Consider the following 13751-nt stretch of genomic DNA (forward strand, 5'->3'; position numbering starts at 1 on the left):
GAATGAGGGAATAAATAAATAAGAGCAAAACAAATCAGAAAGCAAAAAAATCTGTCTTTTAACAAACAGCCTACCAACCCAGTGTGTATACAGTATGTGACCAAAAGTAAATGGACACCATGTCAAGGTTTAAATGTGGGAAATCTTTATGTTGCAGTCTTAGCTTCTTCATCTTTATGTTGCAGTGTGTCGTTGGTGTTGGATGCTCACGGGTGAATAGGCAGACAAAAGTGTATAGATGTGTAGATTATTTCTATAGAAATGCTGTTGTTTTCACTCCCTGTGGTGTGTTTGTTTATGCCTTTAATCGATAAAAGTACTTGGTTAGGTTTCCTAAACCTGAATCTAAAACTTTGGTTAAAATACGTCCTTTCACTAGAACCTCCATGGTCTAGGTCGTAACCATGATCATCATGATTATCACTCATTATTGCTTAAAACAAAAAAAAAAAAAAAAAAAAAAACACTAGCAAAAAATAAATAAATGATAAATATTCTGAGCCTTTATTGTGAAACTTTCCACATTTCCTGTATGCTCGGCACTGCCAGGTGTATGTTTAAACAAGTTACACATGGAAGACTGTTATACACTATTTTAATAGTTTACACTGAGAGCAAATAATTATCTGGTGTATTGAGTTTAACATGTAATGGCAGAGAGAGAGAGAACCTGCAGTCATCCCGTCCTCTGCCTATCTACAGCGTCTCATGTCATATGAGAAGCTGGAATGAAACAGAGCGGGTTCATGTCAGCTAATTATTGGAAGGAGAACCCTCATTTACATTTTCAGGTGTTGAAGCAAAATCTGAAAATCTTGCACCTCGCCATCAGGTGCTGTGTATGGAGGGTGTTTAATCTTCTGATCAGCAAATATGTAACTAATATGTTGCACATGCTCAGACTTTATATTGTCAGATTAATTACAGCGGGCATTTTTTTAAGACGCTCTTCTCTGGAGCATTCCCTGAAGTTCATCAGCGGCTCTGATGACAGCCGGCCACGAGCTCACAGCACCTCTGTGATTGATGAAAGCCATTAATGCTCTCATGCATTCATCAAAGTCTTTTAAAGGCATGAGAACGTCCTGCAGTCGCCAAAATATGCACTTTAGGTATATTGCCAGAGGTGGCAACACGCACAACACAACATCAGTCAGACTGCTCATTAGGCATGCGGTTACATGTGTGATCAAATATATGACCGTTCTTTAATCAGGTGGCCGCGGCGCCTGCCGCGCCTGCTGCTGCTGCGGACAGCAGAGATCAATTGGCACAGGGCGATTGGGTCTTTAGTCCCACGAGAGCTGAATTCATCCATCAGGCAAGTTAAGCAAAAACATACTTATGTGTCACTTTCTGCCTGATATGTCAGGCCAGTCTTGTACTCCTCAGGTATGTGATGTGACTGTAGATCTCTGCCACATCTGTATCCCTGCATCACACCGGCCTTTATCGGCCAGCCAATCGCCATTAGTTCCCGGGTCAGATGACTTATGGAGCTGCAGACTGATTGGCTCCTTCAGTTCCTGATCAGCCGGACCGTTGTTAAGTCAATAGAAAACTAATATGTGTAGAAACAAATCCAAATACTACATAAAAATAATCATTAACAAGGTAAAAGGGTCAGGTGAATTTAGACACACATGTGTTTCCTGTGATACCGAGCCATCATAAGGATGCTGCTTTAAAGCAGGAGCTGCACAAGAGCTGCTTACATTGGTGTAGAATGTGCATGTTTCCTTCAGTTTATGTCTTTTAGTCCCTTTTTCTCCTTAAACAAGCTCCTCTACTGATACACATGACAGTCTCTGTTGACACAGTTCTGATGACCACATGTAAGATTTTTAGTGCCAAATAAAGTAATTTCTTCAGTAAGTAGACATGTTGGACGGCATCACGCTGTTACAGTACATCTACCCTCACATGTTGCTCTCTGTCTGCATATATGAGCTGAAGTCTGGTGCTATCTGGAGGTACTTTAATGTCCCTGCCTCACATGTTGATTTTTCTATCCTGTTGTGATTATATTCAAGTGAACCTATAACAATTTGTGTTTACACCGTGCAGTCATTAATGCATTCAGTCTATAAATATTGTTGCTCAGCATGTTTTTTTTCTACCTGATGTTTTATTGTATCAGCTCATAAAAAGCAATTTCATACAAGAGTGACATGTGGTCCATTTCCATCTGGCAGGTAGCCACTTACATCATAAATTACTTAAGGTGTACATGTATTGAATAGCCCGAGCGGTGAGCAGACCTTCATGCTACTGCCTCTGCTGCCATCAACAGTCAGACACTGCTGATTTGTTTAATAACTGTTTAGTTTCCTCTTCATTAGAACACATGTAGAGGCTTACTGTGCCAATCATCATAGTTATTCATTTCTCATAATCGTCTCCACCGCACTGAGCGTTAGAATAGGAGGCCTGCTAAATGTACACTGTATAACACAATGTGCTCAGGGCAAACATCTTCATTAAACCTTACAAGCTGAACATGCAGCAAGAATCACATTAATTGGTACAAGCCCTGCAGAGTTTTGCACCTACAAGCGGTGCATGTTGATGAGGGAGGGGAAGGAGGAAGAGCACCGCGAGCAGGCTGAAGGGGTGCCGTGCACGGAGTGATGCACTTTAAGTGGATATGTTTTAAAGCGGGATGTCACTTACACAGCGTCTGTCTGCAGGTGGAAATGCAATGTAGAGACAGTTTTTAGTTCTATGTACAGCTTTATTGGCACACCTGTATAATCTCATGTGAGTCAGAGTTTAAGCATTTTATAATGAGTCCATGGTCTCAGCTAAAAACAGATTTAGGTTTTACTCGAGTGCATTTTGAATCTCTGCAAGAATGGAAATGGATCATTTTGTTTTCTTTCTGGGAGGTAAATGGGTCGCGCTGAAGGATGGTACAAAAGACATGCTGGACTTTTCAAAAGTGCAGCCATTCTTAAGTTTGTAATGGAAATTCCTGGTTCGTCATGACCACAAAAAGAAAGAGAGAGAGAGAGAGAGAGAGAGAGGACAAGAAAGTAGAATTTCACTCGTGTATTTTAACTTTTAGGTATAAATGTATAAGATACAATGAGATTTTATTGTTAATTTGAGGTTTTCTCACACACAGACTCTTATGTTAGCTTAACTTGGGACTTCAAATTGGCCATAGGTGTGAGTATGAGTGTGTTGGTTATCTGTCTGTTAGCCATGGATAGCTGGTCGGCCCATTGACAGCTGGGATAGACTCCAGCCCCGCCATGACCCTGTAGTACAGAACACAGTGGGTTACAAAAATAGATGGAGGACCTCTGATGATGCCCAAATGCTGTGACATTGTCAGAAAAATGTTAAGTTACGTTGTAGTTAAAGTAAGGTATTCATGGGATTAAAAAATAATCTCTCTTTTTTTAATGGGAGCAGGACGTGTTTATAGATTGAGTGCCACAGAACGTACACCCACCACTAAAAGAATTTAGAGCGGAACATTAAGTTTCTGGTTGAGCTGCTGTTTGTAGCCTTTAGAAACAGAATTCAACAGCCAAAATTTGTTTTTGTTTGGGCATCCAGAATAACGCTAACTCCATCCTTGCACCACTCTGCATGTGTTTGTGTTGGTGTCATGGCTGTTTTTTAATGCAGCTGATTTCTGTGTTTGAATAGACAAGCAGCAAGGATCAAAAGACATGAAGGACACCCGTTTGTTTGAAAAATCAAATCTTTTTACACAATTAATGAAGGTGAAAATCGGGTAAATATTCTTCATTCAGAAATAGCTTCTTTGTGCTTCTATACCAGGGTGAAATGATGATAAACAACCTCATGGTAGATGGTGCGGGTGGAGAGAAGTTTTAAATAAGACACAGCACAAACAACTACTGAAATGCCCCCACTGGGTTAATCAAAGATGCTTCTGTTGCCCCTCCCAGCTGGGTGTCAGTCAACTAACACACATACACACACATGAACCGTGGACGTGTGTGGATGGTTTAATGAAGGCTTCTTTGTCCCAGTGTCACAAGGTTTAGGCTGCTCCGGTGCTGAAATAAGGCCCACCATGCTGAGCTTGAGGTTTTGAAGCTCTTGTTTTAGAAGTTGTAGCAGCATCACCTCCCACAGAACAGACGTTCTGGCAAACATGTGCAGACGCACGATCCGTGCAGCTTCCTTTTTGTTGTAACCGAAGTCGTGGAGTTGGGAGCTCTGCTCACTTAGATCCTGGATCTGCCAGGTCTGCGGTGCACTGAACTGCAGACAATCTCTCTTAATGAGAGACGCCTAATATAGTTACCTGTTGTGTTTGTTCCGGCTTTTACTTCTACAAACACCTTTGTTTGTCTCATTGCCCTCCATATAAGCAGAACAGAGATATTGGTGATTTTATTATCGGGCAGGCCTTCACACCGTAAATATTTTTGCCAAATCTTCCCATGTGCAGCTTTACGCTAACTATCCACGGATATAATAAATGCTCGCATTCATGAACACACACCATGCACATCCTCTCCCAGCATATCAGTCTCTGTAATATAGCCATCTATCATTAAATTTTCCCTACTTACAAATGAGGAGAGAATAGCGTGCCAATTAATCTTCATCTAACACCCACGGTGCCTTGCAAACATCCCAGTATTGCTGGTGCTTTCCTCATTTTGGCACCGGTGCCTGTGCTGCCTCGTTTATCTTCAGCGCTCTCGCTTCAGCTGTTACACGGGGCAGGAAAGAGGAAATCCAAGACTTAGCAGACGCAGAAATAAGAACAGTGATACAGTATTAAAACCTGGATTATAGTTCTTCTTAATTGTCTTCTCCATGAGTGCACGCAGTGCCGAATCAGTCTGGATTTTGCCTGGGGCGCATGTGGCTCCCCCCTCCTCCCCTCTCCTCCCCTCTCCTCTCTTCCTCCTTATAACGATATGAAGCAATAACAGAAAAAAAAGAGAGAAGATTGCCATTTTGTTCCCAGCTCTAATTGCAGATTAAAGACAAAAAAAAGTGAGTCTGGCTGACAGAAATGTCACTACTTTGTCACTTTGCTTTCTGAAGAACGGATCCACTATTAGCATCACGTTGCGGCCTTCAGAGCAAACGACTGTTTGAAGGCAGCAGGGGCCTGTTGCCATATGGCATGAGACAGCGGCGAAATAGAATAAACAGAAGAGATTTGCGAAAACAAAGCAGCAGGAGTGCATCATTAGACGGCAGTTGTCCGTGAGAGAGACTGCAATTCAAATAGGCAGAGGGGTCATGCAGAGAGTAACAAAGTGCGAGGATCAGTGTGAGGGCTGCCATAGTTAATTTTTACACCGCTCGCTCCCCTCCAGCTACAGAGCAGCACCAGGCTTCAGATGTGGCTGCTGCTACAATGTGCTCCCACTCTAGCTTCTTATGTAGTGCAGCTTCTGTGTAGCTCTAAGAAGGTTAACTCATCAGAGTGATAATGTGATGTGTTTTTTTATATGACCTTATATGTCCTCATACATTTGTGGGGCAGCAGTGGCTCAGTGGTAGAGCAATAGCCAGAAGGTTGGCGGTCATTGTTGTGTGTCCTTGGGCAAGGCACTTTACCCACATTGCCTCCAGTGCACTCACTGGTGTATGAATGTATATGAATCAACCGGTGGTGGTCGGGACAGGCTGTGGGCGCACCTTGGCAGCCACGTCCCCGTCAGTCTCCCCCCTTGGGGAGCTGTGGCTACATCTGTAGCTTACCACTGCCACTATGTGAATGTGGTGTGAATGAATAATGCATCTGTAAAGCGTCTTTAAGTGTCCTAAAAAGCTCTATATAAGTTCGATGTCTTATTATTATATTATTATGCAGTCGGTCAAAGGTCATGGCGAGCTTCAAAACACACTCAGAGGCTTTCCAAGAAGAGGACAAAAGCAATTTTCATATACAAACATCAGGCAATACATCAGGCAAGGCAGGCGATGATGCACCAGACACACATGGTGCATCATGATGGCTGGCCAACATCATGTTAGAGAAGTGAATACGGCACATCCTCAGGTGGCTTAAAAAACTTGATTAATTAAATGATTGATACGCAGAGTACTCGAAAGACCAAAAGGAAGCATTAGTCTATCTGAAATCTTCAATTCCTTTGTGAAGATGCTTTGTTGTCTTTTTATACCTCATGCTGTACATGGGTTAAGTGCAGCCCGTCCTTCCCAGCAAAACATAATATGAGGTTGATAATTCAGTCTAGGGAAACAATCATTTTACTATACATTTGATTACATTTGCAGCTGGATCTCTGTTGTTGGGGGTTTGGGTCTCATAGGCATAGTAGGCGAAAGTGGCAGAAGCATCTTTCTTTGAATTTGAATTGATCTTCAGCGAACCCCTGGGCATCGTTTTTAACATTTAACCAGGCATTTTAATGCCTAATCCCAACTGCAATGTTGTAAGTTTGAACCTGGGTGAGGAGTCCACTGGTGACCTGGTGCTCCCCCTGTGAACCCGACCAGTACCATCATCCATCACAATGTTTTTTATATTCTTCATATAATGTAAGGAAATGTAAAGTACTTTTATGGTTTCAGGATGTTGTTGCTTGGTTAGTACTAATATGCACCTGATGGGTTTAGGTTTTAGTGTCCTTGTTCAACAGCTGATGATTTGTTTGTTTCTTAATAGTGCCAATGGATATAAAGTCAGAGGTGTACCAGAGTTCTTTAAATTCATCCTCTGGGGACCGTGATTTGACTCTTCGTCTGTGTATGCGTGTGTGTGTGTGTTGCTGCTGCTTTGTGCAGGCTCCATGTCCTGACGTGTGTCTGTGTGTGTCTTGTATGTACACAAAGCTTTAATGATGTTTGATCAGGGACTGTGATTGCTTAGTAGTCTTCAGCACTTCAAGTCAAAGTGGGTCAATCAAAGCAGGTTGACTGTTTCAGTTCACCGTTCATAACTCTTAATTCTTCTACCCCAAAATACTCCAGCTAATTTTAAATCATCAGCCCTCTGATGTATTTGGGTTAGGGTGTCACACCTTTCCAATGTTCTCCAGGATTTATATTTCACTACGTGAAAAAGCATCTGGTGCCTAATAAAACCTAATGTGACCGCAGCCCCGGGCCGCATTAGCTCAGCCATCTCATTACATCTATGAGTCATCGCTACTGGCTTTTTGTATCAGATCAATTCCAGCGGCGTCATTCCTGCTTTTGTCTGATTGTTTTTTCTTTTGTTTTCCACTTTTTTTTCTATGAAGGAAATTGGCAAAGAAGCGTAAGGAGACGCTGAACAGCACCCGCCAGGAGATGACAGTGATGGTCAACTCCATGGACAAGAGCTACACGGAGCAGGGGACCAACTGTGACGAGGCGCTGTCCTTCATGGACACGCACAACCACACACTGAACACCCGCAGCGAGTGTGCGCTCACGCTCAACGGCCGCAGCGAGTGCACCCTCACGCTCAACGGCCGAGGTAAGATGACCCCCATGCCGGCCTACCTGCCTTTTCAGCAGGAGAGGGAGGGGAGGAGGGGAGGAGGAGGGGGGGAGAAAGCAATTTATTTGGGTTGGTCAGGTGAGAAAGAAATCAAAGCTGGCTGCACAGGAAATAATCACTCCAGCACTACAACTCAAACACACAACAAGCTCCAGTCCTGGTGATAAATCCTAATTTCCTCTCATCACTTTTAAGATATGACTGCATTTAAAGTAAAAAAAATCACAAATGTGATGAGAAAGCTTAGCGTGAGATCAGACAGTGTGGCTTTTTCTTATTAATTTGAGATGTTTTTTTTATCATTTACCCCATCCAGTTGCATAAATTAGCGTTGAAATGGATTTTTAATGAAGAACATCTCTTTGTTTCTCTGATTTCTGCCTTCTTTATTACAAACCATTTGACTGTAGCTCTTGAAAGTCTGCCTGTTGTTGCCAGTGATTCTGCGAGTCAACAGGGGAACGGCTGTTTCAAAACAGTTGAAGAGAATTTACATTTCATTTGACGTAAAAAAAAAAAAAAAAAAAAAAAAAAAAAAAGACTTTGATATGATTTTGAGAAAGATTGTTTAATCCTTCCTCACAAGCCCTCCAGGGCCTGCTCCTCCCTTTTTACACATTCCCTTTTAAATTTCTTTTGCTTCTCTAATTAATTTTTGTTTAATTAACTTAAATGAAATCAGCTTTATTATTGTACCACTCTGGATTCTGTTACTGCTACCTGCTCGATAGGTGTGGAGATACTTGTGTAAATGCTTGTTAACAGCCTGAAGCGAGTCTTGTATTTAGATCAATATTCACACCATCCTTAAGTCCCAATCCTGACCTCAGAGCTTATCAGTAAACATTAAGTGTGTCATGAGGTCCTAAACTAGCCTCCCCCACCGTGCTGTTTCCAATTCAGGGAGGAAGCACACATAACACATACAAGATGCGCTCTGTGGCGATAACCCATTAATTTTCTGTGTCCTAGGTTAAACTTAATGCTTTGTTGATGGACAGCTCAGCTAAGTCTGCACCCAGGGCCTGACCTGCTATAATCCCAGTCACAACCATCAGATTAAAACTGCACAGCAGCTTCTGTCTCCACACCCCTGCAGGGTCTGAGCCCCAAAGATGCTCTGACCTTGATTAACTGTCTGTTAGTGTCGATGTTCAAATCTGGCCCCTCTGTCTGCCAGCGCAGATCATTTAAATGCATTACTTCCTGTTCTGCCTGTCAGTGCGAAGCCCCGCTCACACTCTGTGACCTTACATTACTGTCAGTAGTGTCATTCTGGCTCCAAACATCATGGCTGACGGATTACGGTCCCGAACATACTGCCCTCATAACCCAAAGCCCCTTTAGCATGGCAGGTCTGTTGATGTTGCATTAAGACGAGATGACGATCCAGAGGGGAGCTGACATTCACTCCATCGCCCCGATGATGACTCTTGTGCTCTAACTGTTCTTCAGCGGTTCCAGTCTGTGTTACAGTTTCTCTAAACTTCATGCAGCAGCACGGTGTCACAGCCAGACAGTTCAGTGTAAAGCAGGAAGTAAAGACGCTGTAACTTTGCAGGGGGCCTGGTCACCTAATGATGATACTCTCTCTTTAAGAGATGGTACAGACATAAAAGGAGCTGGACTATCTCATTTAGGTCTGGCTGCCTTTTTTAACAACAAATGCTAAAAACAGAATTATTCATGTTTTCAGAGAATTATAGTCATTAATACACTTTGGAATAAAATACTGTACATGCACATGGACTGTATGGAGCCACAGAGAGAAAAGATATGAATCCATTCATTCCCAGGTTTGCATTAATTAGTTACCACTTTTTCAGTAATTTATTACTATGTTAATGCACAGAGGACAGAGAGAGCAGAAGATCTGTGTCTGTATACTGCGGCTACATGACCTGAACATTGGTCTGTATGCAGAAGAAGAAATATGAACTCTTATATAACTCTTATTCAGTGGTCTGCTGTTGGTTCACTACAATATTTAGGAATATGTAACATGGCATGAATTGTATTCGAAATGTGTAAAAACATGTTTCACTTCAGTTCCCTTTATAATGTCTTTAAAGGGTTTTCCTCTTTTCCAGTTTTACTCCCCAACAGTTTGTACTTTTTTTTTGGGTGACATTAAACGCCACATATGCTGAAGCTCTAACTTTTTTCAAGGAAATGCTAACTGCCTGGTTGGCCTACAAAAATCGGTCATACATGTAGATCGTATGTTTGAATAATCAGAATCAGAATTCCTTTATTTTTCCCAGAGGGAAAATTCTTTTTGTTACAGACATGCAGATCCAAGCAAGAATAAAAAAAATCAAAGATGGCATGACATTGAAATATATACTAAATATCTAAATACCTAGGTAGCATTTAAATCCCTGAAGAAGAAGAAGAAACATATTTACTACTGTATAAAAACCTTTACATAGTAAAGAGCATGACATGAATGTACCAGTATGAATGCACAGTGTCTGAGTGACTGTTACAGTTCATAGCTCAGTAGTTTGATTGAGACAGGCAGGAATGACTTCCTGTGTCTCTCAGTGGTGCATCATGGGAGTCGGAGTCTGTTGCTGAATGAGTTCCTGTAGCTGGTCAGCACAGTGTGGAGAGGGTGAGAGGGACAGTCCAGCATAGTCTTTATTTTGGACCACGTCCTCCTCAGACTCGTCTATCAGAGAGTCCAGGTCCTCTCCTTCCTGATGGACATTTTAAATGTGCTTCTTTGTATTAATTATTTACTGTTTAAATATGAATAAAATAGGAAATCAGACCCAGACAGTGCCGGTGATGGTGATGCATGTGATATAAGGACATTTTAAAGATGCTGAACAAAGAAAAAAAATAATAATATGGATTTAAGAGGTTTAAGTACGTCTATGCTTCTTATAGCTCACACCTAAGACTAGTGGGATGTAGCTGTGCGTGCTGCCATCACATTGTAGGGGAGGTGAAAGGAGATTTGTTATGAATTCAAATTAGAATTTTCCAGACTGTACAGTGAGAACATTTGCTCAACACAAGAGTTAAATGTGTGTTGTACATTCACACTAACAGACCAGACTACTAATGTGTCTTCTTCTCTTCTTTTGTCCATCTGTAGCTGGATCGTCACCGTCCTCCTTCACTCTACCAAAAGCCAGCACTCTCAGTACGTCCATCCCCACCAACTCCTACTACCCAGGTAAACACCAGCAGTGATGTTGGCATATTCATGAAATTAGATCTCTCATAGTAAATTAATATGTTTTATGTTCATGGCGTAACCTTTTTTTTATGTAAACTACAGATCAATATACTGTTATGTTTAACCAAACAGAGCTGATATATGCTTAAAAAAACAATTTCACAAATGAGAAGGCAGAAGAATGAACTTCAGCTGGGTTGTGTTTTGGTAAGATGGATTTTTAGCTGCTCAATTATGACTTCAGTTTCAACCAAATAATATCCATAATTGTGTGTCTTATGTAATCATATCCCAGCTCATTGATTAGACAGAGTAAAGGGCAGCTAGATATCTAATCAACTAAACTTGCTGTATAATTAGTTTTTCTGGAAAAAATATGTGACATGTTCCTGCTGCTTGGTGGGAAAAAAAACCTGTCCATCGTGAATTTTGTGAATGTTGTTGTTGTGATTATCTTTAATTTACTGCTGCTCTCTTTCCTCCTTCAACTTCTGCACTTGTGTTGGGGGGTTTGAGCAGATCCCTTTGTGCCAACTGCGATCTTAGGTGAGACACTTTCTCTCTTCCCATTGCTGTTGGTTCTTTATTCCGACCTCTATTTTAGAGAAACTCATAAAGATCATAAAGATGGCTGTTTGAAGATTTAACTGTGAGGCTGAAAAAAAAAGCACAGATTTCCTTTGAATTGTTTTTGGTTGGCTCTTTAATTAAAGATGGCTTCCTCACCTTCATACCTGCCTGCTGCTCCCTCCCCCTTTCCTCTCCACCTTCTCCCCCTCTCCTCCTCCTCCTCTACCCCCATCCAACGAAGGGGGGGGGGGGGTTGCTCTCCTGGGCTGAGGCTGGCTTCACACCATCCCATCCGCATTGCGTGTCGTGCGTGTGATGTCACATACGTGTTTGACCTCTCATATGCATGGACATAGACATGTGGACTGGATGTGGGGGAGTGTTACAAAGGGGGGGGGGGGCGTGACAACAACAACACGTGTGTGTCGGTTGGGGGGGGGGGGGGGTAACCGTGGCTACAGACAGAAGCCATATAGCAGCTACACTGAGACACAACAGGCAAAACAGTGTGTGTGAGAGGAAGACAGAAAAATGTTCTCTCTCTGTTTTTTAGCCTCCCCCACTGCTCTCTCTCCAAAAATGTCCAAAAACTGTTAAAGTTAAGCAGAGCTGCCCTCTCCTCCCCCTCCCTCCCCACTTCCTCACTATGCATTTAACTCCCCTCCCTCCCTCCCTCCCTCCCTCCAAAACAACAACCTTTTCTATTATTCTTTTTAATGTCGCTCCTCCCTGCCTTTGGCTAACTGCTATTGACCTACTTGTTTTTGTTTTGTTTTTACCCATGTTTATTCATCTTGTACAGCGAGAAAATAGAATTATATAAAAAAGGCCATTTTGTTCTTCTTTTAATTATTACTGGCCTTTTGTTGAATATGCAGAACAGCCCAAAGTGGCGGCGTTCTTATAGCAGCAGATGCTTTCCTGTGAGCGGAGCACATAATGTAGCTACTAAGTGGGGCACTAGAAGTGTAATAATTTAACACTCACGGCCAACTCTTCCCCAGCTTCACCATGAGCGCCATAACTTTTTCAGTTTTTTTTTTTTTTTTTGTTAGTGCAACTTAAAGCAGCATCTTTCATCAGCACTCCGGTGACAGCTGCTTATGTTAGTTCCACATTTAATGAAGCGTGAAACAATTAACATGAAATTACAGCAGCCAGAAAAGGTTACATGCTTCCATTTGTGACAGTCACAGCATTGTCTCATCAGTCGAGGTTAATGATCAAAACTGATTAGATCGTCGGAGAATTAGTTAGTGTTTTTGATTTCGACGCATGCTCTATTAAAACGGAAAAAAAAAAATGGGAGCGGGAGGGTATAAATACAGGTGTCACCACTAGCGCATGCAAATACAATTATAGCAATTAGAGAAAGGAATTCAAAATGTCAGAATACTCAGAAAAATAATTGGCGTCATCATTAAAATATGCAAGTGACAGATCTGAAACAATTACAGCTCCTTCCAAAGTAGTCCTCCATTATTTTCTCCCTTGAAATCCATGACTTCCTTGTTTTGTTCTTTTAGTTTTTTTTTTGTCTTGCACTGTTGAAATTGCCCCATCCATCCACTCAACACACCCCCACCCTCACCCCTCTCCCCTCCCCTCCCTCCCTCCCTCCTTGACTAGGCTTTCTACCGAGGCAGATTTTGAATAGAGAAGGCATGTGCTCGTGCCCTATAGCGTAGCTCAGAACCTTTCTGTAACAGGTTATCATGCTGTATTGTTGCTTATCCCCTCTCTCCTGTCTCTTCTCCTCTTTTTCTCTTTACATACGTAACCTCTTATGTATCTGCTATCTAAAAAGTGCCCATTAATGGTAAGTTTTCCTAAGTGGGCCCTGGGTTTTTTTTGGGGGGTTGGGGGGGAGGGAGGAGGCGGTGTTTACTCAGAAAGCAAGCCGACAGTGAGAGGCTGCTTCTGACATGGGCATTGCGACATTTATTGCATGACAAGTGGACATGTTAGCATCTCACCACCCTTTCGTATCGTTGCCACCAAGCCACCATTAGCTTAGCATGGTCAAAAGCACGTAACAGTGCCCCATGGCAGCATCACCACCATGCATTCTCCTCCCATCTCCGCTTCCCTCCTGGGTTCTATTTTTTTTATTTATTTTAGGTTTGTTTGTTTTTCATATTCCGGGGGAAGTTTGGGTGGCAGGGGTTGAATCCACGCTGTGTCTGTGTGATGCTTCTGACAGTGCCTGCTGCAACATGCTCACTGTGGCCCCACCGCACAACCCCCTCCCCGTCCTCCTCCTCCTCCTCCTCCTCCCTCACATCCTCCTCTTCCTCCTCCTCCTCCTCCTCCATGTTTCTGGACACCCTCCATCGTCCGCTGGCTCCCCACAGCATCTGTGCCTCATGTCTGCCGCTGACTGGATTACAGTATGAAAGAGCTGGAATGGAATCTGACTCTCTGTCCTAAACCTGCATACTGTACTGCCAGTAAAACAGAAATCTAAGTTGTTTTACAGCATCTTCATGAGGATTTTTATGATTGATCTCTCACAGTTGAGGGGCCACTCTA

The 13751-nt window shown here is 42.4% G+C and overlaps 1 protein-coding gene across 1 annotated transcript in view; it reads left to right on the plus strand.

The window, feature by feature from the left end:
- LOC114449324 (receptor-type tyrosine-protein phosphatase mu) overlaps nt 1-13751 on the plus strand; it is a 149579-nt gene that overhangs the window by 101108 nt on the left and 34720 nt on the right. Inside the window, exons 17-19 of the mRNA XM_028426882.1 lie at nt 7218-7435; nt 10566-10646; nt 11169-11195. Of these exons, the coding sequence (XP_028282683.1) occupies nt 7218-7435; nt 10566-10646; nt 11169-11195 (326 nt within the window). The remainder of the gene's footprint in view (nt 1-7217; nt 7436-10565; nt 10647-11168; nt 11196-13751) is intronic.

The sequence above is a fragment of the Parambassis ranga genome, chromosome 17 (genome assembly GCF_900634625.1).
Source record: "Parambassis ranga chromosome 17, fParRan2.1, whole genome shotgun sequence".
NCBI classification, from domain to species: Eukaryota; Metazoa; Chordata; class Actinopteri; family Ambassidae; genus Parambassis; species Parambassis ranga.